We start from the raw sequence: 26268 nt of genomic DNA on the forward strand, positions 1-26268 counted from the left end.
GTAGGGATAAACCCACGGGGAGCCACCAACTGGAGAAGACGTCCTAATTCCTTTCCTACCAAATGTTTCTCGTTACAGTCATCAAAACTCGGAATGACCAGTTACGAGGAAGTGACTAAGTGTTACCGCCTAGCTCGACGAAAATGCCGCCGCCTCACCCGGCACTTAGTCTCGAGGAGGCGCATCCTAAGGCAGATACAAACCGGGTCACTCCGGCGGACCAATGGCACATCATGTGGGACTGTGCCAGGTTCCCGACCGAAGCTGCATCCAAGACATACCCGCCAGAACTTCGAAGTGCTGTGCAAAGTAAAAACAAGGACATTTAACTATGGGCCGTCCAGCAGGCCCGAGGTGCGCTCGAAAAGCACAAGCCTCACAACCTACCACAAACAGGCCAAAATTAGGTAATGTAGAGTAGGGCATAACCCCGGGTCGACGCTGGGCCACCGTCACGATGCTTTAAACCGTCGTTTGCTGGCATCTCAATAAAGTTCATACATACATACATACATACATACATACATACATACATACATACATACATACATACATACATACATACATACATACATACATACATACATACATACATACATACATACATACATACATACATACATACATACATACATACATACATACATACATACATACATACATACATACATACATACATACATACATACATACATACATACATACATACATACATACATACATACATACATAAAAAAAATGTTTATTCAACGGATGAGATTTGCATTCTGGTACATCAACGGATGCTACTAAACATGCGGAACTCAGGGCTTGTGAATCGCACGTTGTGTAGCACGGATACGTCGTACTGCTCCAGTGGCGAGTACAGCTTGATTTGTCGCACGTGCGTGTTCATTCCGTGCAGGTGATTGGAGAGCACCGCAATCTGCAGGGAAAACGTGCGCACGGGTCGACAAGCCGCGTCCGTCGTTGCAATGCGCATCCAGCCCGTGGGCTGGTGCAGGTTGAAGGCCACTAGATCGCGCAGTTCGCCGAACGGACAGCCTGCGCGCGCACAAATCCTGAAACAAAATAAGGGGGCGAGGAAAGCAGGCGACACAGTTAAGCTCCGTTTTTAAGAGTATGACGTCAGACGTGAGATTGTTAATGGTTTCATCAGCGCTTCCTTACGTGCATTTCGCTAGTCGCGTAAATGATACCGCAATATTCGCCTCTCGGATCTCACGCAGCTCATTAGTACACAGCCGTATGCTTTTATTTATTGGTTCACAAGAAGGGAAAGGCGCAGTATCTGTCACACTTGCTATGTGGACACCTAAACCGCACCGTAAGAGAAGGGAGGAAGGTGTGAGCAAAAGTGGAAAGAGAGAAAGGGGAGCCGTAGTGGAAGGCTACGGAGTAATTTCGACCACCTGGGGATCTTTGACGGGCGCTAACATCGCACAGCACACTGACGCTTCTTCGTTTCGCCTCCATCGAAACGCAGACGCTGCGGTCGGGATCTAACCCGGGTGCTCCGGCACAGTAGTCGGGCGTCAGTGATATGCTTCCACATTACGTAAAGCACCGCCCAATTTTGGTAACTGCAGCTAGAGCCAACACATTTAAATGCAAGAGAGCGGCTGTTCAGTGGTTAAGGCGCTCACCTACTGTACCGGAGTACTCGGGATCGATCCCGACCGCGGCGACCGCGTTTCGTGGAGGCGAAACGCAAAGGCGTTCTTGTGCTGTCCGTAGACAACATCTCCGGCGTCTTCGAAACTTTTTTCGGGAAATCAACAATACCAGTTGTTGGGAGAGTTGGTGTGCACGGTGCGCTGTTATGGTTCGGGAAATCAACTGCTGAGATATAGCCCAGTTATTGCTAGTAGCTGAGCGTAAAGTCTGAGCATGGCTACCCATCAGTCATGTCTGCGCCGAAGTGTTGGCGTACTCGGACCGCGTGTACATGTAAAATGTAAATTGATTTATTGAAAGGAAAGGGGCAGTATCGTCCCATGTTTCCTCGGACACATCATTGGCTTGCAAGAAAGGAAAGCAAAGGCGCAGTATCTGTCCCACTTTTTTTATGCTGGGCGCCTGACCCGATCCGTAAGGGATGGGAGGAACGTAGGAGTAAAAATGAGGGGAAAGTAGAGCCCTTGTGGAGGTCTACAGAGTAATTTTGACCACTTGGGGATCTACACTGACATGACGTGGAGCCGACACCATGGCAACGCCAGGAGAGGAGGTGATGTAGGGTGGCTAATCCTGGCCCTGATAGGGCTGGGACAGGTAGGTCACCGCCACTTGCGGCGGAGGCTTACCCTGCCACCGAATTTTATCTGTTGTAGGCCGTCATTGCACCCGCCATGGCTTCAGTAGTGGACGGCGGCTGTTGTTGCGGCGCGCGTCTTTTCCTCCGCCCCGCCAGGGTGGTGCAGTGGTAAGACGCCCGACTACTGTGCCGGAGTACCCGGGTTCGAACCCGACCTCGGCGGCTGCGTTTTGATGGAGGCGAAACGAAGAGGCGTCTGTGTGCTGTGCGATGTCAGCGCACGTTAAAGATCCTCAGGTGGTCGAAATTACTCCGTAGTCCTCCACCACGGCTCCTCTTTCCACTTTCACTCCCACCTTCCTCCCTTCCCTTACGGCGCGGTTGCGGTGTCCACAGAAAACAAGCGAGACAGCTACCGCGCCTTTCCTTTCCTATAAATAAATGTTTTTTTTCTCCCTCTTTTTCTTCTCTATTTTCTGTTCTGTTGGCACGAGGCAGCGGAAGTGGCTCAGCTACAGAGCCAGTAGCAGGCTCGTGCATTTTCTTTTCCTTCTTCCTACAGCCACAACAACATGGTAATGCTAGCCTTTTTGCAATATAAACAAGAGCCATTGAAATCGCCAAATATTGCTTTGCTTGCACAACTACACGCGCTTTGCACGCTTCGAACGCCATTTGCAACTAGTAAAAAAAATCACCCGATTTCCATACTTAATCCAATTCGAGGTATGTGTGCAGCGCTTCTTACCCCTTTTATACTTTCCTATGCATTATACAGTTTGTTATGCTTGCATTTTTCTCTGATAAGAAATGTTCTCATGCATATGATTCAACTCAATACATTGCTTATTTAAATTACATTAAATTGTTATACAGAAAACGAAAGGCGCAGTATCTGTCATACTTTTTCCGTGGACACCTGAACAATGATGTACGGGAAAGGCGGAATGTGGGAGTGAAAGCAGGAAAAAGAGGTGCTGAGGTGTAGGGCTTAAAAGTAATTTCGACCACCTGGCGATCATTAACGCGCACTGACATCGCACAGCACACAGACACCTCTCCGTATCGTCTCGATCGAAACGCAGCCACCGGCTGTCTGGTTCGAACCCGCGTTCTCCGGCACAGCAGTCGGGGGTCTTTACCGCGCCACCGCAGTAGGGCCGTTGCTAATTTTAAGGCGAAAGCCGTTCTTTCTATGTTCATAGAAAGGCTGCTCACAGATCGAAATCCCGTGCGCGAGATTTGTGCGACATCTATCATAATCCGAGAGACTCCACGAGATTAGTTCTTGTCTAGCGTTCCTGACATCTGCAATATGTCATACTTGAACACGCGCCAAGGAACGCCACGTGACAGGAGCGATGGTGTACCGTCCAAACTCTCCACCTGCCGGAAAAAGTGTGATAGATACTGCGCCTTTTCTTTCCTGTAAACAAATATGTAGCACTGCAACGAAAGCCGATAAGAGGCAAGTGATAGAAGAGAAAGGGCAGGCTTTCGTCCTTCTCCTCTTAAAACACATCTAAGAGACCATTTATATATATATATATATATATATATATATATATATATATATATATATATATATATTGTTAAGCGGGGATCCAGACACTGGTAGCGGGCACTGGTAGCGAGCAGGACCGGAGCAGGGGTGGCTTAACTTGCAGTCAGCTAGTCCGCAAAATCACTTTCTCTTCCTCCTTCTCGGTGATCTGCCCAATTAATGGGAACCTCTTCTTTACATCTTGCCCCCGCAGAAAAGAGGAGCCATCCTTGCGACTCAAGGAGACGAAAGGAATGCGGGATCGTAGTAAGGCTTCAAACGGTCGACGTGAACAATCTCACGCCCACGGCGGCGAAGGTCGGTGGATGCGGCGAGCGGTTCAATTAGGTAATTCACTGGAGAAGTCTGTTGGAGCACTAGGTAGGGTCCGTGGTACTTGGAAATAAACTTGCTGCTCAGGCCGGGTGGTGTCGATGGGACCCAGAGCCATACGTGAGCACCGGGAGAGAATTGATGCACAGGGTGGCTGCTGTCACTGTGCGTTTTCTTCTGGGCTTGCTCGTCCGAAGTAAGCGAGCGAGCCAGCTTGCGACATTCTTCAGCGTGCCTGGCAGCTGCTGAAAGTGATGTGTACTCTGACATATCAGGACGGTAGGGGAGGATGGTGTCGAGTGGAGACGAAGGTTCACGCCCGTACAGCAGAAAAAATGGTGAGAATCCGGTAGTTGCTTGAACGGCGGTGTTATAGGCATAGGTTACAAATGGGAGAATCTTGTCCCAATCGGAGTGGTTGGAGGCGATGTACTTGGACATCATGTCACCTAGTGTGCGATTGAAGCGCTCTGTCAGTCCGTTGGTTTGAGGGTGGTACGCGCTGGATGTCCGGTGGGTGGTTTGGCATTCGCGTAGGAGCGCTTCGACAACCTCGGATAGGAAAGGTTTGCCTCGATCACTTAGAAGTTCTCGGGGGGCACCGTGCCGCAGAATGAAATGATGAAGAAGAAAGGACGCGATAGTGGGTCCCGTGGCATCCTGAAGTGCTGCTGTCTCCGCATAGCGAGTAAGGTGATCGACGGCCACAATTACCCAACGATTTCCTGCAGGTGTGTACGGTAGAGGTTCATACAAATCGATGCCAACACGATCGAATGGTCGATATGGGCACGGAAGGTGCTGTAGTGGAGCCGGCTGATGGAGAGGAGGCGGCTTGCGACGTTGGCAATCGATGCACGAACGCACATACTTACTGACGAAGGTATACATACCGCGCCAGTAAAAGCGCTGTCGCAACCGTTCATAAGTCTTAAATACACCCACATGGCCACACTGCGGATCGTTGTGGTGAGATGCGCAGATATCACTTCGGAGGTGGCGAGGTACGACGAGCAGCCACTTACGGCCATCTGGCATATAGTTGCGTCGATAGAGAAGATGGTCACGAAGGGCGAAATGCTGCGCTTGACGACGAAGGGCGCGAGGAGCCGGTGAAAGTGACGAGTTCGTAAGAAGATCGATTAGTGATGTAAGCCACGGATCCTTGCGCTGTTCTGATGGCATGTCGTTGATGGACAAAGAAGACAAGGCGGAGCTGGAGGCAGGGGACAACGGAGCGTCAGGCGACACTGGCGAGCGGGATAAAGCGTCTGCGTCGGAGTGCTTACGCCCTGTACGATAGATGACTCGAATATCATACTCTTGTAGTCTAAGCGACCAGCGGGCGAGACGGCCGTTGGGATCTTTTAGTGAAGACAACCAACATAAAGCGTGGTGGTCCGTAACAACATCAAATGGGCGCCCATACAAGTATGGCCGAAATTTCTGAAGCGCCCAAACAATTGCCAAGCATTCCTTTTCTGTCACCGAGTAGTTGGTCTCGGCCTTGGTCAGCGTTCGACTTGCGTACGCCACAACGTATTCATCAACACCGGGTTTTTGTTGGGCAAGAACAGCGCCGAGGCCGGCGTCGCTGGCATCGGTGTGTACTTCGGTAGGAGCAGCCGGATCGAAATGGCGCAATACGGGGGGTGAGGTAAGTATCTTGCGCAATTTCGTAAAAGCAGCATCGCAAGCCGGCGACCAGGCAGAAAGATCTTTGTGAGCGCTGAGAAGTCGCGTCAGAGGGGCAATGATGGTCGCAAAGTTCCGAACGAAACGCCTAAAATAGGAGCATAAGCCTATAAAGCTGCGTAATTGCTTGATAGATGTTGGCTTCGGGAACTCAGCGACAGCTCGAAGTTTAGATGGATCATGGAGGATGCCTTCTTTGGACACTAAATGTCCTAAAATAGTGAGTTGGCGAGCGGCGAAATGGCCCTTTTTCAGATTGAGCTGTAGACCGGCGTTGCTAAGGCATTGCAAGACGGTTTCAAGGCGAGTTAGGTGGGTCGCGAAGTCGGATGAAAATACAACAATATCATCCAAGTAGCAGAGACATATGTGCCACTTCAAACCGCGGAGAATATCGTCCATCATGCGTTCAAATGTGGCGGGCGCATTACACAGGCCAAATGGCATCACGTTGAACTCATAGAGCCCGTCGGGGGTGACAAAAGCTGTCTTGGGGCGATCGTCCTCAGCCATTGGAACTTGCCAGTAGCCAGAACGTAAATCGATAGAAGAGAAAAATTCCGCTCCAAGCAAAGTGTCCAGCGCGTCGTCTATGCGTGGTAGCGGATAGACGTCCTTTCGTGTGATTGCATTAAGGCGTCGGTAGTCCACACAGAACCGAATAGACCCGTCTTTCTTCTTCACTAAAACGACCGGGGACGCCCAAGGGATACTGGAAGGCTGAATTACACCCCTACTGAGCATCTCGTCGACTTGCTCATCAATAATGCGGCGCTCTGAGGCTGATACACGATAAGGGCGTTGGCGTAATGGGGCGTGCGTACCAGTATAGATGTGGTGAGAAACAGTTGACGTACGACCCAAGGATAGCTGCTGGATGTCAAAGGAAGCTTGGAATCGGTTCAGTAAGTCGAGGAGCTTGGCGCGTTGATCTGGAGCGAGAGCACTGTCGATGGCTTTGTCGAAGGTAGCCAGAGGCGGTGAAGGAGACGAGGAACGAGGTGGGCTAAGGGCACTGACGTTGTGGGATATTGTGTCGGCACAGGTGGAGAGAACCGGTGGGACGGTCACAAAATTTTCTGACCGAACAGGCTCAGCATGCCCAACGCACTCGCCACGTTGCAACGTGAGTGGATAGAACGAATCGTTAGTAATGGCTAGTTCGGTGCGTCCGCTTCGTACACTAAGGACGGCGCAGGGCAGGGGAAGGCAGCGTCGCGAGACGAAAAGGGAAGATGGGGTGAAGAGCACTGTACAGTCTTGAAGAGAGGGACAGTTGATAGGCACAATCGCAGCAGATGAAGGCGGGATATCAGTAGCATCCGCAACATGGCATTTGGCTTCTTAAAGAACGTTAGCAGCAGTCGGTGCGGTGCACAGCGGAAAAAACTATACTTCGGCACGAGCGCAATGAATTACGGCGCGATTGCGACACAAGAAGTCCCATCCTAAAATAATGTCATGAGAGCAGTCACGGAGAACGATAAAACTGATGACGTAGAGAACGTTCTGAATGGTGACTCGAGCCGTGCAGGTACCGATCGGTTCGATGTGCTGAGCAGTGGCGGTGTGCAATGAAACCCCAGAATATGGCAGAACAACTTTTCGTAACAAGCGGCACAGTCTAACGTCAATAACCGACACAGCAGCCCCAGTATCTACAAGCGCAAGAGTACAAACATTTTCAATGGTAACTTCTATTAAATTGTTCGGTGGCGAAGCAGGACTTTCACTGTTCGACGAAAGCGCAGTTCTTGCCTGCGGAACTGCGTCTAGTGGTTTTCCGGCATTGGCGAGGTAGAACGGCGGCGCATCGGCGACGGAGAGCGACGGCGCGGAGAGGTTGAGCGGTTGTCATAGGTTGAGCGGTTGTCATGCGAGAAGTGGTCAAAGTGAGAGGAGGGCTGAGGTGGCGCACGGGGTGGGGACGGCGGCTGTGCGTAGGCAGCCGGGCTCTGATCGAAAGCGTACGGTGTCGGACGACGGCGGCACAGGCGTGCAACATGGCCAGGGAGACCACATGCAAAGCAAATTGGCCGATTGTCAGATGTGCGCCAAGGGCGTAGAATAGGTGGCGCACGACGCTGAGTGAAAAATGCGCGCTGAGGCGGACCATACGATGGCAAAGGCGTAGGAGGGGGTAGTCTTGCGGCAACCTCAGCATAGGACAGTGGTGTAGGTCCGGACGTCGGAACAGCGTCGGCATGAATGAGCGGAGCTGTCAGTGGTGTGGAATGAGGAGTAGGTTGTCGATGGGGCGGAAGTGCGTCGGCAACTTGTTCCTGAATAACCTGGCGTATGGTCGGAGCCAGGTGTGAGCTGGAATGCGGAACGTTTGAAATTAGCGATAATTGACGTGCAACTTGTTCCCGTACGAAGTCTTTTAATTTCTTGAATTAGTGTGGAGCTGACAGGGGCGTCAGACATAGCCGCGATCGTGGCTTCAGGTTGTCGAGGGACGATGCGTTGCCAACGAAATTCGTCGTAGTTTTGACAAATCGTGACAACTTCACTTACAGTACGGGGCTCTTTTGCCATCAGAATGTTGAATACGCCTTCGTGGATGCCCATCATGATGTAGCGAATCTTCTCGGCTTCAGTCATTGATGCGCTTACACGATGACACAAATCTAAAACGTCTTCGATGTAGCTGGTAAAGTTTTCTCCTGTCTGCTGCCTTCGCTCGCGCAAACGGTGTTCGGCGCGAAGCTTGCGGACCGCAGGTCGACCGAAGACATCAACAAATCGGGATTTGAGCGAGGCCCAAGTTGGAATGTCAGCCTCGTGATTTGTGAACCATAACTTTGCTACTTGGGTCAGGTAGAAGATCACGTTGTTAAGTTTTAGGACGTCATCCCACTTATTGTGGGTGCTTACGCGTTCATACGAAGAAAGCCAGTCCTCGACGTCCTGATCGTCGGTACCGCTGAAGACCGGCGGGTCCCGCTGGCGAAGCACCCCGGAGCATGGAATAGAAGGGGCCGAGGTAGCGGGGCCGGTGGTGTTAGAGCTGGAGTCGGTCATTGAGGTAGGAATTCGGCGGCTGCGGAGCTCCAGAGCGAATAAATGGAAGAGAAATCCCGCGACCTCCACCAAGTGTTAAGCGGGGATCCAGACACTGGTAGCGGGCACTGGTAGCGAGCAGGACCGGAGCAGGGGTGGCTTAACTTGCAGTCGGCTAGTCCGCAAAATCACTTTCTCTTCCGGAGTCCTCCACTACGGCGTCTCTCATAGCCTGAGTTGCTTTGGGACGTTAAACCCCACAAACCAACCAACCAACTTTCTCTTCCTCCTTCTCGGTGATCTGCCCAATTAATGGGAACAAAATATATATATACTTTTTTTTCTTTGCCCCGCCGGCGTGGTGCAGTGGTAAGACGCCCGACCACTGTGCCGGAGTACCCGGGTTCGAACCCGACCTCAGCGGCTGCGTTTCGATGGAGGCGAAACGAAGAGGCGTCCGTGTGCTGTGCGATGTGAGCGCACGTTAAAGATCCCCAGGTGGTCGAAATTACTCCGTAGCCCTCCACTACGGCTCCTCTTTCTCTCTTTCCACTTTCACTCCCACCTTCCTCCCTTCCCTTACGGCGCGGTTGAGGTGTCCACAGAAAAAAAACAAGTGGGACAGTTACCGCGCCTTTCCCTTCCTATAAATAAATGTTTTTTTATATATATATTTTTTTCTTTTTTATTTAGATTTTAATGCAGATGACTAATCAATTGGTTTATACAAAAGGGAAGGCGCCGCTTTTTTTTTCAATTTTTTTCGTTAGCAACTGGACCTCGACGTATTGAGAGGAAGGTGGGAATGAAAGAAGTGCCGTAGAAGAGGGCTTCGAAGTTAGACCGCCCGGGGATCTTTAAAGTGCAGATGTACGAACACAGTTTTGTGATCTGGGCCGCAGCGTCCGCGACTGACGGCCGCACTCTCTCACTAGGAGCATCTATAGCCACTCCGTTTCCTCAGCTAAAACGCGTGAAGGGCGCGTAAAATTCTAAACTTGCTTATAGGAAAAAAAGGATCACACTTCGTGACACCACTACAGCACCGCAAGGGAAGGAGCGCAGATGGGAATTGAAGCGGAAAGAGAAAGAGCAGTCGTAGTGGAGGACTGTAGAGTAATTTCCACCACCTGTGAAACTTTAACGTGCACTGACATCGCACAGCACACGGACACCTCTCCTTTTCACCTCCATCGAAACGCCGCCGCCGGCGGTCGCGTTTGTTAAGCCGCGCGATGCACGTCGCCTCCTTGTCTTTGTCCACTGCAAGTTCACGTAGAGAAACAGTGCAGCTTCGGACAGACCTTACGATATCATAACCATGAAGTTATCAGAGAACATTGGCTCAGTTACCAATAAGTTTTAGTCATCATCATAGCGGGTGTAAGTGAGTCATGCATCTCATCTACACGGGTTCCCAAAATTGAAGCCACCGCGAAAACAGTCATGATGAGTCATGGTGTGACACGCTTGGGGTTACCACGTAGCGCGCGTCATGCTTAATCATATTTATCACCTTGTTGCACACATGTACCGCTATGCGAGATGCCCGCTGTTCCATACGCACAATCAATGGGTCAAAAATAGTTAGTCAAGACATAATACTGCCGCGAAACCTTCAAAACTGTATTTGTTGTTTTTCACCAGCCGCCGGCATACAGGCTTATCACTCTGATTCTGGATCGCGTATCAGTTCCGTTATCTTTGTTTGTTAATGCTCGATGTCGCGAGTCACACCTTTATAAGTTTCGTTGTAGCGCAAGATGCACCGAGATCTGTCTCGAAGGTTCCGGCCACTCGTGTGTCTTTCCACAATGTTCCAGCCCGTGCTGGTAGCTGTTTGCGACGTTATCTAGATTGTTCTGTGTAGCCTTTAAATTGAGCGTTGACGAGTGTGATGAGCATTCTTTGTTCGACAATCGACGAGCACGTTTGCTGCTATCGCCGCCGCTGAGTTGCTTAGTTCTTTTGCGGGCGCAAGTCAGCCCAATAAAGAGTTTTTTCAGTGCAATCACCGACTCTTCATTTGTGTCATCGACCTTGTCACCACCACGTTACAATACGATTACTACCATATATTATGTGTCGTGTAATTATGTATCTCATTGTACTCTAAGACATATATACATGACTGCTAAAACAGGCACATATCATACCATGTAGAATCGAGCGTGAAACCAATACGCCAGCAACGCCGGTTGCCCCCGCCCGGGTGGTGCAGTGGCAAGACGCCCGACTACTGTGCCGGAGTACCCGGGTTCGAACCCGACCTCGGCGGCTGCGCTTCGATGGAGGCGAAACGAAGAGGCGTCCGTGTGCTGTGCGATGTCAGCGCACGTTAAAGATCCCTAGGTGGTCGAAATTACTCCGTAGCCCTCAACTACGGCTTCTCTTTCTCCCTTTCCACTTTCATTCCCACCTTCCTCCCTTCCCTTGCGGCGCGGTTAAGGCGTCCACAGGAAACAAGTGAGACAAATACTGCGCCTCTCCCTTCCTGTGAACCAATTATTATTATTATATTAGCAACGCAAGCGCTTCTCTCTCTCTCTGTACGGCGCCAGCCGGACACGCTTCACGCCGATTTGAATGCACCGCTACTGTTAACCATTGTTAGTGTGCAGGGCGAAAACATATATTGTGCGAACTTATTTTGGGAGATATTATAGTTAACCTCCATATGCAATGATCTTCGACCTCAACATCTCGGCTAATTCTCTGCACGTATGTAAGTATGTACATGCATACCTTTTGGGGCAGTAGCTTTGGTCTTCCTTGTAGTCGACGTAAATGTAGATCGCCTCGATAGCCGTCTTCCGGTTAAACTGAATGTCGACAAAATGAGGCAGGGCTCCGTCTGATTGCCAGTAAGTCTCGATATTGCCGTCCCGTAGGTTATCGACGCCGTGCCCTGCGAAGAAACGTGTTGGCGACAGCATGAGTAAGAACGACATGTCGTTTTACTCATCGCCGCTCAATTAGTGGGATATCATACATTAACTATAGCCTACCATACACACAAGATGAAACCGTCCACACAGCTTCCTCGCCCACTTCACGGACTTTTCCACTCCTCTCCAGGACTTCGGGAGAGGTGTCGTCACCAGGGCTCAGGAGAATAACGGAATAACTCGTGTCCGAATGCTCCAATGTACCTAGAAGCATGTCAAATAAAAATTCTAAAGTTATTTCATTCTTCAAAGTGTAGCTACCAAAGACTCACGTGGCATTGTAGAAGCTATATCTTTAGAGCCCGTTGTTACCTTTTGAGGGACACAGAAGCGGAAACTGGACTCAGTTCGAGAAATGTCAACAAAACTTTCGAACCACTGCAGAATGGCCTGGTCCGCGTCGCCTACTTCAGCTTCGCCAGTGAAGAGCTGACTGCACGCAATCGCAGCAAGATGACTCTTTTAGCCCTACCAAATCACTGGGGAGCGCGCGGCTACAGTTAAAAGACAGTGAAGCGCACGTACTACGTCTGCCTCCGTCCCCTCCAAAACGCGTTCGCCGAGTTCGTCTGCAATCAGAATTGGTATTTGCACTGGTGTTGCATGTCTAGCGCACAAATAAACAAGCAAAGTATTTTATTTCGCTGCAAAATGGTAGTGCTGACGATGATTTGTGAGGCAAACATGTGGACTCGCGCAAATACAACTCGGAAGCTGTGAATGCATAGGAGGCGCTGCAATCGAAAACTTGCCGGTCCCGTTCCACAAAACCGTGTCGTCTGCTCACGGTATTTCTGCAAACACCACAATCACGTGCGCTTGTCTGCAAACGAGGTGGTATTTTAAACGTGGCGGTGGAAAGGAAAAGCATCGTAGGGTGAGACACTCAACTCGCATAGGGAGGTGCTTGCTCCTGGCCCTACGGGGCTGGGACTGTTAGACAAACACTGTTAGACAATTGGAAGATGATGAGAAACCTTAACGAAATGAAAAGATATGAAAACGAAGTGCAAGCAAATAATTTTCGTGGAAACATTTTTCACACACGCTACAATCCAATTTTAATTTCGATGATTATAAGCTTCAGATATGCACGAGAATATCTTTAAAAAATGCAAGCAGTTACCAGAAATTTTGAACAATTTACAGATTCATTCAGGCGACAGGCAAAATATTAATTGTATGCAGATTTTCAAACCACAACTTTCACAAATGTTTCAAATTAATAAAACATGAAATTACGAATGCATACTGTCACCTAATCTGAGCTGCAGCGACCCGCATGCATACGCTTTTGCTACCGCATTTACTACTAGTCACTGGAGATATTTTGGAGGCTTCATCTCGGACAAAAATCTGGATTCGTACTTCCACGAAAACACTCACAATCTCTTTTACAACATCGTGGCAGGCTGGGAAGCAAGATACCAATGAAATGCTATCTTTTATCCGGGCCTGCAGTTGTGCAGTGCTGATTGAATTTTTGAGGAGACCCTCTCTGTTACTGCGGAAAAAGTTCTCAGCAATTTTTACAGTTTCGATTACGGCTGGCGATGGGTTCGTCAGTGACATGTGAGGCTGTGAAAAGTTCTTCAACTCAATTAACCTTGCCGGTGCCGTGTTGGTAATCAGCGAAGCACGGCAGTCGTTCTGTTCTACTATTCTATGTTCTGTTTCTGTTCTACTTGAACACTGAAACGCGCAGCAACACAGCATCGCGTGCACGAAACTGCACGCGCGCAAGCCACAGGAACGGTACGACGAGGCAGTTTAATGGCGGCAGCAAGAAAATAAAAAACAAGCAAAACAAGATTTTGCGCGCGCTGATGACGTATGGTGACGTGTTTGACACGTCAGGGGGCCCGGCAGCCAACGACAAACCAGAAAACCCGCCCTCATTCTCTCTTTGGAGAGGGGAGCGTAGAGGAGCGAGGAGGAAAGCGGCGGGAGAGGGAAACGGCGGCAAAGATCTTACAATTTCGCTACTTTCCAGAGATAGAGGGGCTTTACGTGATTCCCCTGAGCAGCGCCACCAGGCGACAAATAGTGGATAATTTCTCTTAGTGTGCTTTTCCTTACAAATTGTGGTGCAGTGCTTAGTATCCTCGCTTATGCAGTGAATCTGCCCACTTAGTGTGTTTTTCCTTACAAATTGTGATGCAGTGCTTAGTATCCTCATTTATGCCGTAATGGCGCGGGATTCCTCTGAGCAGCGCCACCAGGCAACAAATAGTGGATAATTTGTCTAAACGAATCTGCCCTCTTAGTGTGTTTTTCCTTAGAAATTGTGGTGCAGTGCTTAGTGTCCTCATTTATGCAGTAATGTACATACATTTTTTATCGCGTCTCTAATTTACTTACCGGCGCAGTCAGTCATAGAGAAGTTGAGTCGAGCAGAGGCTAATCGCCTTATGCGATCATCTCAGGGTGGCCATTGGTCAAACCTCAGCGAATTTGTTTTTTCAGTTTCTTTATTCGCATAATCTATCTTATGTCATTATAATAATCATATCACCATCCCAACCGCTGTAGGTACCTTATATCAATAGCAATATATCTAATGTAATGGCGTCATATGATTATCGTTAATGTTAGCCTAAATTCCTATTTTGTTCCTTTATCAGCGTTATCTAATCTCATTAGCATACTATGTCAAATATCTGGTTACCTTTATGTTGGGTTGCAATGGCATATCATTTCATTTATGATCTACGGTAAATTATATATTTATAATTCATTATTGTTTTTCTTACCGTCGTTACCACCTGTACACATCTCGTGGTCACACATCTTGTCCACGCCACCCATGGTCCATTAAATCCTTTCAGATTAAAGACAATCAACACTAAACGGTGGGAAATGCTTAATATGGGCCATTTTTGGCTTTATTCAATTGCCTTCAAAGAGAACGTGCTCTCACAAAGAAATCAAGTGAGCTTCCACAGCTTTGTCTTCAAGTGCTAAGCGCCAGACGAGCTCGCGGCACACTTGTGGTTCCTGCACCTTGCTTTCCGATGTATTGCTGACTTGAGCTGCTCTCTCTTGAGAAGCAAAATATCCATCTGCAACTTGGGCATCTCTCTCTTCATCGACGCGTCTTGCTTGAGATTTCTTTGAAGCATCAGTCCAGCATGCTTGAAAGCTTCGGCCGCGATCGACAGCTTTCTTGATACACCCAGGCTTACCTCCGTATGTACCTCGTTGGCCCTGTGTTGTCCCTTCCTTAAGCACTCCTCCCCCCCCCCCCCCTTCCCGATCTATCCAACTATTTTGGGTTCCGGCTCACGCGGGGCACCCTGGAAATGAGGCGGCAAATTCTATCGCTCGCGAAATGACCGACCGAGCTGGCCCCCTCCACCCCGGGATGGACACGCGTGACTCCCTCCTCACCTTCCATGACATCACCCTCCACTACCGCAACTCCCGATTATCCCTCCCTCCCCCTCACAAGTCCCTATCTAAAATCGAACAGAATACGTGGCGCCATTTACAGGCCCACACTTTCCTCTCCCCTGCACGCCTTGCCCTAATTCACACCGGTGCCTTGTCGCCCCAATGCACGCTTTGCAGCTCTCCCCGAGCAGGCTATGCTCACATTCTTTACTCTTGTCCGGCGCACTTTCCCCCCGTCTCCTGGCAAATAATCAGCCCGCAGCTGTGGGAGGCTGCTTTGGCCAGCTCGGAGCCGCATATTCAACAGCGGCTTGCGACCTGGGCAGCAGAAGTCGCCGCCAGGCGTGACCTGGAGGCCACGACCAGCAGCCGGAAGGCCATCCACGGAACGGCGGCAACATAATTTTACTTTTTTAATTTTTTTGGCCTTCACTGAATAAAGTTTGTACCGCCACCACCACCTTGTGCAGGAACGCTCGAAGGCGCTGCAGGTCACTTTCGTAAAGACCGGGAAAGGATGGGGAAAAGGCCCCTCTCAGACTGCTTGCGGACGGCGTCCGTTTGTAGGCCTTGGATGCTGTGTTCTGATGCTGATGCTGCTGTTGTGGCTTCTCGCAGTCTTTCCCGTCCTTTGACTGCGAGCAGAGGCGCATAAGGAACCTATGCGGGGAAGCGAATCCGCGCTCTGGACTGAAGGGCGACGGCTGATATGTCGACGTCTGCCAGCCCGTGCCCTGGGAGTTGAGACCGAAGGGAGACTCGGAGGGTTGAGTGTCGTTGTCGGTCCATTGTCCAGCGTCGTACACCTCGGTGCAATCCGAACTCTCTTCCAGTTCGGCCAAGTCAGCCTGCTCTGGAACGGTACTGCAAAAAAAAATATATAAAGAGCTTTGTTAACTGCGTTTCTAGCTAACACTGAGGGTTAGCCATAGAGTTATCAAAAAATGCTTATAACGGGTCATCAAAGGTGAACCGAAATTAAATTGAAGTTGGGCTGAATGTATGCATAAGCGCATTCTAATAAATGACGACCAACATGTGGCGAAACCCGAGATTTGAAAGTTAGCTAAGAAACGAGAAATAAAATGCAAGCATCCCACCCTTCTACAGACAGAACATGAAGACATTTTTCATTTCGCGCGAATTCCTGAAGCTAACAAGCAGGGATCACGAAGTCCATTTTGCCTTTGGCATCTCAAGCGCCAGCCGTTCGTCCACGAAATATATTCTTGATTTTTAAATCAATTTGTTTCAGTGATATTGTGTATTTCAATGCAAAAGAAAACATACGGGGAGAGAAATACAATATCGGTGTTTTCTAAAAACAGACTAAAAATCGGTTTCTACTCAATGAGGAATATCTATGGAGTTGTCAAGTTTATATAGATTTGGCTTGGTTTATGCGGTTTAACGTCCCAAAGTGACTCGGGCTATGAGAGACGTCGTAGTGGAGGGCTCTGGAAATTTCGACCGCCCGGGGTTTTTTAACGAGCCCTGACATCGCACAGCACACGGGCGCCTTGCTTTTTGCTTCCATAGAAAAGCTGCCGCCGAGGCCGGGATTCCATCTCGGATTCCTGGAAGCGGTAGTCGAGCGCCCTAAACACTGCGCGCGTTTCGATGGAGGCGAAACGAAGAGGCGTCCCTGTGCTGTGCGATGTCAGCGCATCTGCAGTCGCCCACTTGAACGCGCGCCAAAGAACACCAGGCGGCAGAAGCGATGAGCTACCGTTCAACTCGCCGGAGAGTCTGTGACAGATACTGCGCCTTTCCTTCCCTGTAAACCAATGATAATTATATATAGCACTTAAAGATCACCAGGTGGTCGAAATTACTCCGTAGCCCTCCACTACGGCTCCTCTTTCTCTCTTTCCACTTTCACTCCCACCTCCTTCCCTTCCCATACGGCGCGGTTGAGGTGTCTGAAGGAAACAAGTGAGACAGTTACCGCGCCTTTCCCTTCCTATAAATAAATCAACCAGACTGCACCACTCCTGCGGAGTCTTCAGTTTATTTAAACATATAAGCATATGTATAACATCACAATGCTTTCGTCACCTCAGCATCCAGACCCTGCTCAGATAGGTATTTTTTGCGATAGAAGTTATATTTGTGTTCTTGAAGAATCGCCCTTTCATCGCTTTTGAAAATTTTCAACAATTCACTCTCGGTAGACTATGGCAATTGTGGATCTGCTTATTATGGGAAATTCCCAAAAATCTGTACACCTACCACCTCTTTTTTTTTTATTTCTTCACGTATGTTCCCTACATGGCTTAGCCATGATTTCCTCCTTATGTGGACGCTGCCATGCATAGGGTCTGCATGCTTTTGGGCCTTACCATATAGACCCTATTCACTATGAGGTTTAGCGGGCGGCAGTTGTAGCAACCATGTATTGCGGAGATGCCATAACGTTGGGCGGGTCCTCCTTGCTGCGCGTCGCTCATTTGTCGGATACTTGAGATGCCGTTTGGAACGCCGTCCAACCAGAGCTCAGATTTCACCGACGCCGTGTCATGATTCGCCGTAGGCCCTCTCTCTCTCTTTCTTTCTCCCTCTCTCATGTTGCGTTATACCTTCCATGGTTGCCAGAAACCCCGCCGGGGTGGTGCAGTGACGCCCGGCTACTGTGCCGTAGTACCCGGGTTCGAACCCGACCTCGGCGGCTGCGTTTCGATGGAGGCGAAACGAAGAGGCGTCAGTGTGCTGTGCGATGTCAGCGCACGTTAAAGATTCCTAGGTGGTCGAAATTACTCCTTAGCCTTCCACTAGAGCTTCTCTTTCTCTTTCCACTTTCACTCCCACCTCCTCCCTCCCTTACGGCGCGGTTGCGGTGTCCACAGAGCAAGTGCGACATACTACTGCGCCTTTCCCTTCCTATGAACCAATTATTATTATTATTATTATTATTATTATTATTATTATTATTATTATTATTATTATTATTCGGCTTTGATAAGCACATTGGCAATAATAACCTTGAACTCCAAGAGGTCAAGTCTATCCTTTGGAGTTATTGTCCTTTCACAGTCTTTGATACTGAACCCAGCTGTTGCAACAAGCGAGGTCTAGATAATGAGCAAAAACGTGAACTGTCCATTTGCGAGAGCGCAGAGAGATCCGATAGTATGAAACATAATGATTGATGAGGGACGTCTACGCCACCCATGTGAGCGTTGTACTTGTTCACCACATATTTGGCTGTGAGACATCAACTTCTTTCTATTCTTCTTTCGACCATTTCTTGCACGTTCCTTCCGGCTCAGTACCAAATGACGTGGTTGCCCCGCCGGGGTGGTGCAGTGGTAAGACGCCCGACTACTGTGCCGGAGGTCCCGGGTTCGAACCCGACCGCGGCGGCTGCGTTTCGATGGAGGTGAAACGAAGTGGCGTCCGTGTGCTGTGCGATGTCAGCGCACGTTAAAGATCCCCAGGTGGTCGAAATTACTCCGTAGCCCTCCACTACGGCTCCCCTTTCTGTCTTTTCACTTTCATTCCCACCTTCCTCCCTTCCCTTACGGCGCGGTTCGGGTGTCCACAGAGCAAGTGTGACAGTTACTGCGCCTTTCCCTTCCTGTGAACCAATTCAACCAATTTAACTTAAATGACGTGGAGAGAAGAAGGACTGATTTAGTGTCCTTCCATTTTACTATGCACATCTTCTCATCATTCATCTTGTCATCATTCTGAACTTTGAAGTGGGACTCTCCTCGCTGCATCAACTTGTCTGGAGGCATCGTTGTTGCCACACCACCTGTTCTATTAGCCATGATTGTTCCTGTCAGGTAGATCCTCCTTTCCAAGAGGTAGATGGCGAGCTTCTGACCGGTGAAATACCTGTTCGTAAAAGCAAACGTTGGTTTAGCCGTTCCAAGTGTCTCCATGAGTTTTTTCACCACACTCCCTCCATGACCAAGTTGCATCATATCATCTTGTGGGGCAGTTTCTTTCCCGACGTAAATTACAAAGTCGAGAACGGGGCCATCAGACGATGAGATAACAAAGTTTTTCAAACCAACCGGGTTAGGCTTGCTTGGGAGATACAGTCGCATGGAGCACTTTTTCGAGAACGGGATCATTTGCTCGTCATTTCAAACGTGCTGCTAATGTTGCAACTCCAAGCAGGCTTCTCTGAAGAAATCAACTATTGGGTTTACAAGATACAGCCAGTTTTCTTTCTTTTTCTCTTCTGTCAGCAAACTCTTGTCCTCAAAGTGAAGATTGTTGGGCAACTAAAAAGACCTGTTACGTGTCATCGCACTTATCATGGTGATGATGATGATGATGATGATAACTTTATTTTCCACCAGATATGCAGGCCCTCAATTCCCGCCCCCGGCACGCAGGCCTAAGGGACGGGAGCAGAGACCTCCGCGATGTGTCAACGCTTATTACGCGTGACCAATTGAGCCGAACTCTTGATAACTTCAGGATCCCCATCAAGATGTGCATTCCAGCGAAATTTCAATTCAGCAGGGTCAGTTTTTACTGACCTCCCAGACCGTTGTTGTAGAGAGTAAAGGTTTGTTTTAAAAGCGCGTTCGTCCCAGAACTGGTCTTTACAGTATTTTAAAGAGTACTGGTAAGGAGTTCGTGGTGTCGTCGACGTTTGTAGTCATCCGGTCTTCATCAAACTGAAGCCTTTCAAATCTGTAGCAGCAGAAAGTAATAAAAAGAATTTTTAAACATTGCATGCTAACAGATGGCACCACATATACACGTCTGGATTACAAAAATAGGAAGGAAGAAATAGAGAAAGTGAAAGCGCGCACGTCTTTGTCTTTCACAATGCTCTTCTTTGCGGCGTTCTGTCCTCATCAATGGCAGTGCTGTCGGCAATATGACTGAGCTGTCACTTTTCATCGCTTGAAGAGTCAGTTTCGCTCCCGCCTAGCACGTTGTTGTTGACAGCGTCCGTATCTTCGGAGTCGGACAAGTCTGCATCACTTTCCTCCAAAAGTGCATGAATATGCTCCTCGCTAAAATCGTATATGCTCAGTTGAGACCACTGGTTAAGACCCAAAGTACCCAATCGGGTATTCAAAATGCGAGAAGCTCTTATAGGTCTTGTCAGACAAGCAGCAGTTTGAAATTGCTCTTAATATACACGTGGGCGCTTCCATTGTTGATCAAATGACAAATAGACCTGTTAAATCATGCAATCATAAAGGAAAAGCGTTTTACTTACAACGAGCCCACTGCAGAGCACACGAGCCGGCTGACGCCATATTCGTTTACTTCCTGCTTGGAGATGGCTGGCTTAAAGTCCCTCGATAAAGAGAAAGTACCGCCACGCTTTGTATTTTGCCGCCGCCGCATCACCTCCTCTCCTCACCTCCTCGCCACCTACTCGGATTCAGATCTCCGCGCGACGGGCACCTCTGCGCGACGCCGCGCGCAGACGCGCGGCGCGCTCCGCTTCGCGCTAATTGGTCACTCTGGCTGTCCCCGGGGTCGCCATGGTTACACGCGCGCTTTTTGCATTCTTTGTGAAGCTTTTCGTTCTTCGCGCGCCATTTTTCACCCACTCAAGCAAAGGAGACCTTGCGCAGGTTGTTTTTCTTTGCGATGTACCTCACTTGTTAAAAAATCTTAGAAATCATTTGACTAAAGGGCACCTCATCTACCTTCCCGAAGAAGTTGTGCAAAAACATAACTTGCCAACTAATGTCGTGAATTTTGAGTTCATTAAAGCACTTGTAAGGCACGATGAAACGGATGATATAAAACTTGCCCCGAACCTAAATGCTTCCTGTCTTGATCCAAGCCACTACGATAAAATGAAGGTAGGCCCAGCTTTTTCCATTTTCCATAATGACACAGCTTCAGGCTAGCGCTTGCTTCAAGACAGAGGAAAAATTCCGAGAAACGCTCTTACTACTGCATGGTTTATCGAAACCGTGTTCAGGTGGTTTCGCCTGATCACGTCACGGACAACAAAGCTAGCTTTTAGCCACGCAGTTCAAGAGGAGTATGACTCCAGTGTAGCATTTTTGGAAATGATAATCGAGCTCTTCTCTAAAATTCAAATTGGACGTGAAAAAAATGCTGTCTGGAAGCCTGTACAATCGGGAATTATACTAGCGACAATAACAGCACTAGAAGTACAAGACGTCCTTCTCACAACGTACAACTTTCATTATGTGTTCCTGAGCAGGTTAGGCCAGGATGGGCTTGAAAACTTTTTCTCTACATTACGCGCCAAAAACCCCATCCCGAGACTATATGAGTTTAAATGTAGCTTAAGGAACGCAACACTAGGTAAATTTTTGAAGCCTAGCAAATCAGGAAGTTACTCCGAGGAGGAAGATTATTTCCTATTACATTTACGCGACACAAGTGAAGCAAGAAGCGACACAGATGCTATTCAAGCGCCCGATGACATTCTTGACCTGAGCCCTGAAATAGAGCAGTCATTAACGTACCTAGCAGGCTACGTTGCTTCAAAACTTGTGAAGCGAGTACAGTGTGAGAATTGCTATAATTCTCTGATTGAACGAGACAGCTCTACGACGCTGATAGAGCTCAAAAACTTTTCAAAGCACCAGCAGTCTTTGACCACTCCATCGCAAGGGGTGATTGAAGTGATAAAAATAGTAGAGAACTACTTCCGCACTAATAAGGAAGAGCTAATCCGTAATTCTATACATGAGTCGGAGGTGAAGCCATTACCCAAAGCGTAACTTCGCAGACATGCTTTCCTTCTTGCCATAACTTACTTGAAGATATTGTTAAAATATTCGGCAAACTGCGCATGGAAATTTTAGTGAAAAGTGAAGCGGCTAAAAGATCTTCTATTGAGAGTTCCAGATGTGCCAGTAAAAGCATTGGCATGCGCGTTGCTGTTTCAAGCATTAAATGATGTGTAGACGCTTCATTGCTTGCGAAGCAAAGGACCTTTATGTGATACTTTTAAAACAAATATCTTTCATAAGCAGCAAGCCACTGCCTGGGATAAATTTTAAAATTTTACAGCCACTGTGTAGTTAATATCTAACGTGAGAATTTCGCTTTTCATGTCGAAATAAATTTTGTTCACAACAGAAAAGACTTTTTTTATTTCAATCCGCTTTCAATTTACTGTAACATAAAACTGAAGGGGCTCAATGGTAAAGTGCACCAAGAAAAAAAAAACTCCAGAACGTCCACAAAGGGTGAAGGAGAGACAATAAACGTTAAAGAAAACTGCGTTCCGTGCGTTGAACTTCCTTTTACTGGAGAGTTTCGGCTCCAAATAATGTGCTGGCCCTTGCACCACGTAGCATCGGCTTCATTACATGTCTGGAAATCGTAAGCAGTTCATGCTTGGTACCGTGTTGGTCATTTTTCAGCCGTACTAAAACCGATTCATTCATAGCGTGATATTGCTTTTGTACAATTGTGCTTGCTTTTTGTGTTGTGTTTTGAACTGTCAGTTTCGTAAGTTTTTTTAAGTCCATCACTTCTGCGCCGCACATCTCACTGCATGCACCTGCGTTCACATCAGGAAACTAAACACATCGTGTTGCACAGCACTTACAACTAATTTATTGTACGCCGCCATAAACACTAGCAAACCGTTAGATGTCTTGCACTGATAAGCTTAATACGCATTAACTTATGCCTGGAGCACTACTTAGTTGATTACACGCCGCAAAACATCACATCTCCTTTCAGAGACGGTTTTCGTAAATGACACCCGCAGAAGAATGTTTTCTTCTTGGAAATATTTAGAAATAAAGTGCCTTAAAAAAAGAAAAAAAATCCACAGAATTTTTTCTCAGCATTCTAATCGCTTGGGTAACCGTTTATGAGAATTACTTTCACTACCGAAGCTGTAAACGGTGCTTAAAAAGCACGCCAGCGTTCAAAGGCGCGGCTGGCCGGCGGACGCTTGGGTGAAAAAGAGTGCCGTGTGCAGCGCGGGCGGCTGGCGGGCGAGGAGAAACGAGGAGGAATGCGCCGCGAAGGAGGAGAGTGTCGCTACTTTCAAAACATCAAGGGGTTTTAGGCTGGCTTAGGGTGCCTCGATGTAGCGCGCCGCCGTACAGGGTGGAGACACCGCCGTCGACGGCGCCATGTTGGGGCAAGCTTAGACACGGCGGGCTATGGAGCGTCAGCCCGATTTCTTTTTCAGCATGCGCTTCCGCTTCCAGGCTTAGCTGGTTAACGTTTTTACACACATACTCGCAATCCTGAGCGCTTTCTTGCTCGAAAAAAAAATGTGAAAGCAACTACTGCTTGCTAGCATGCGACGTAGTTTTAAGAGGAAATGATCAAATTGCAGATAGTAAGCCTTTACTCGTTCGCCGTCTCGAATGCTCAAATGCGGTTATTTTGAAGACTGGCTGTTTTATAAAGCAATGCACTTTGCTCTGCCGGATATGAATGAGTTTATGAGGTGCATAACATTCAGTTGCGTCTATTGCTATAGATCAACAACCATGTCTACGTTTCAGTCAGCCGCATATCGAAAATTATTTGTATCGCAGACACCATAGAAAGACACAGCAAAAAACAATGCGTAAATCAACCTTTGACACGTGTCGCATGCTGATGCACACAGCATTTTATTCCAAAACAACCCTCATCAAGACTTCGAAGCTGATTTTGGATGCACGCCTAGGAGACATCTTTTAATCAAGGTTGGTGCCAGCTGCAGTTTTGCTGCCGTACCCATCATTTGATTTTTCTGGCTGACTTAGCCAACTCAAGTAAATGTGCAAGCGCATCGTCCCAAACCGCTCTAACAGTCTGCTGATCAGCTTTGGGGGTTCCGCGCAATTAACCACTGGAATCGGAACGGTTTGTTCGATAAGGCATTTAACGGATTTTACTAGACTCTTCAAATGGCAGATGTCGTTTTATTCCAATAAAGTTTTACACGCAATCAAACGATGTCGAGACAGCCGTTGACTTGAGGAGCCGCCGTCCATACACTGTGTTTGCCCTCGAACTGGCGCTGAAATGATAGGCGACGAAACAGTCATGCATTTTGCGTCTTTTGTAGTGTGCACGCAAATAAATGAAATAATAAAAACATTATGGAAGCAATGCGATATTTACATGTGCGATAGCACAATTTTTCTATGGATGCCAAGCAAGAGACAGCACCAATTCGGATGACAGGCGGTCAAATTTAGCTTCACCTAAATTTGGCCTAACCTCAGACGAGTGCTTGCGGGGACAACAGGGTGTGTACATCGCCTTGCCATGGGTAATTAATTACACAGGGAAGGAAAAGCTGCATTCGGGATGAACTTTTGTACTGCGCAAGCACCTTGCTTCCTCACGACCGCTTTCACAAGATGATGCCGCTACACCTTCCAGCTCACGAGATCAGTTTCTTTGTGACTTGTCGAGCTGCCAATCACATACTTAAAACGAACTAATTTTCGTGAGAACCCAACTTTTTATATTATTGCGAATCTCACAAACCTCGCGAAAATCTGCTCCTGTGTATATATATATAAAAAAAAAAGCAGCTTCAGACGACCTGTTATCTCTGTTTCGCGAAATGTTGTACTAGCGATAAGCCCACTTGCCAAATTCCAGCGGGCCCACTCACGGGAAGTTTCTTTTTTTCTTTTTTTTTTTGCGACCAAAGTAATTGTTACAAACTGCGTTTCACTTCCTACTCTGTCGCGGGTGAGATGCCATCCGTCGCTCTCCATTGTATTATTTCCCGAGAAGGGGAGAGGGAATGTAATCCGTGTGAATCTGAAGCCTCGGTGGTTGACGTTAGCTTTCAAGATCGAGTGTAAAGGGGAGCGATCGAAAGGGCGCAATGGTGCATTCCTTTGACAAATACCAGGCTCGACCTTCTCCGCATATTCTTGGTGCGGCTATGAACACAGAAAGGGAGATCCTCAACAACAGATATTATTGTGTGACACTACGCGAATGATACTAAGGTCGAGTGTCACTCACTGAAAGTTACACTAAATTTTCCCGAGTGACTACAACATAGACGCAATTGTCCATATATTTAGCTTAGAAGCCATCACGTACGCTGAAAATTCAAAATTTAGACTTAAAAAACACTCCGTGCTACTCCCGATGCCAGGCAATGCGATGCTTCGACCTGCTTCAACGTTTAAGAAGGCAGACCAAAATCTGTTGCGCACAATGCTAGATTGGGAAGCCAAAAACCGCACAAAGCTCGTGCTTACAAGCAGATGGGTGAAGCGGCGTGAGATAATGTTATTCCATACAGGAGTGGGTAACTGCATTAGAAAAGTACAAAAATATCTTGTAAAACGCTTTCGTATGAACAGATACAGACCGCAAGAAAGACGACACGCGCACATACGCAGGCGCTTGTGTGTGTGTTTGCCATCTTTCTAGTGGTCTGTGTCTGCGCTAGATCTTTTTTACACAATCGAAATGCACCTATTTGCTCAAAAGAAATTTTATGGATGCATAAAAGCAGCACAGGTATTGTGGCTTACCTCGCAGATCTTCGCGTTGCCATTCGCCGTCCAGTCTTCACGCTTCACTTTCGCCTCCCATACATTTCTCCGTCTCTTATCTCGTGGAAAACAAAATCATCTGGCTCCTTTTTTTTTTTTTTTTTTTGCTGAGCCAGCACAGAATGGAACCCAACAGCCTGGCATGCTAGTTTGCGTGACTGAACCCAGTACAATCGCCCAGCGCCGAACACAACCGTTTCGGACACTCTGCAGCAACTGCACGAAGCGACTTGCCCCAAGATGGCGAGCGCGGAGAATGCGGCGGCGCGGGGCATGCCAAAGGGTGTCACCACCCTGTACGGCGGCGCTGGTATCGAGGCACCCTAGGCTGGCTGGACCCTTCGCGCCATCTCTTGGGACGTGGAGAAAACAAGCACCCGTTTGAGTAATGTGGGCACGCTACACGCACGCTACACATCTGCTAGGGTCCCTAGAAATATTGCTAGTCTGTCGTCCGCCGGCGGCGGCGGGGTCTGCCGCTGAATGATCGCCGCGGTGGCGCTGCGGTGAACCGGAGTGCGCCACTGCTGACGGAGCAGACGACGCGCGCGCCCGCGCGCTTCGAAATGCATTCGCTGCATGCTCATTGTCAGGTGCCTTGTACATGCGATGCCGCTCTTTAGTCTTTGATTTCAGTTTAGT

The 26268-nt window shown here is 48.3% G+C and overlaps 1 protein-coding gene across 1 annotated transcript; it reads right to left on the reverse strand.

Annotated features, from left to right (window-relative positions):
- Positions 1-775: 775 nt before the first annotated feature.
- LOC146181287 (anaphase-promoting complex subunit 10-like) lies at positions 776-14587 on the reverse strand. Its single transcript, XM_084575754.1, has 4 exons — positions 14533-14587; positions 11840-11983; positions 11577-11739; positions 776-1061 (listed from the first exon to the last, which is right to left on the reverse strand). Exons 1-4 carry the CDS (start codon positions 14585-14587, stop codon positions 776-778), a joined length of 648 nt encoding a protein of 215 aa, XP_084431880.1.
- Between the last annotated feature and the right edge of the window lie 11681 nt (positions 14588-26268).

The sequence above is a fragment of the Amblyomma maculatum genome, chromosome 8 (genome assembly GCF_055883805.1).
Source record: "Amblyomma maculatum isolate TAMU_Amacu chromosome 8, ASM5588380v1, whole genome shotgun sequence".
NCBI classification, from domain to species: Eukaryota; Metazoa; Arthropoda; class Arachnida; order Ixodida; family Ixodidae; genus Amblyomma; species Amblyomma maculatum.

What these genes read in the sequence shown, in the direction of transcription:
- LOC146181287 (XM_084575754.1), bottom strand. Translation starts at nt 14,587, where the DNA reads ATGGGTGGCGTGGACAAGATGTGTGACCACGAGATGTGTACAGGTGGT. An exon ending in GTGTACAGGTGGTAACGACG is followed by an intron (nt 11,984 to 14,532) that starts GTAAGAAAAACA and finishes ACATGCTTCTAG; the next exon opens with GTACATTGGAGCATTCGGAC. An exon ending in GGTTTCATCTTGTGTGTATG is followed by an intron (nt 11,740 to 11,839) that starts GTAGGCTATAGT and finishes GTTTCTTCGCAG; the next exon opens with GGCACGGCGTCGATAACCTA.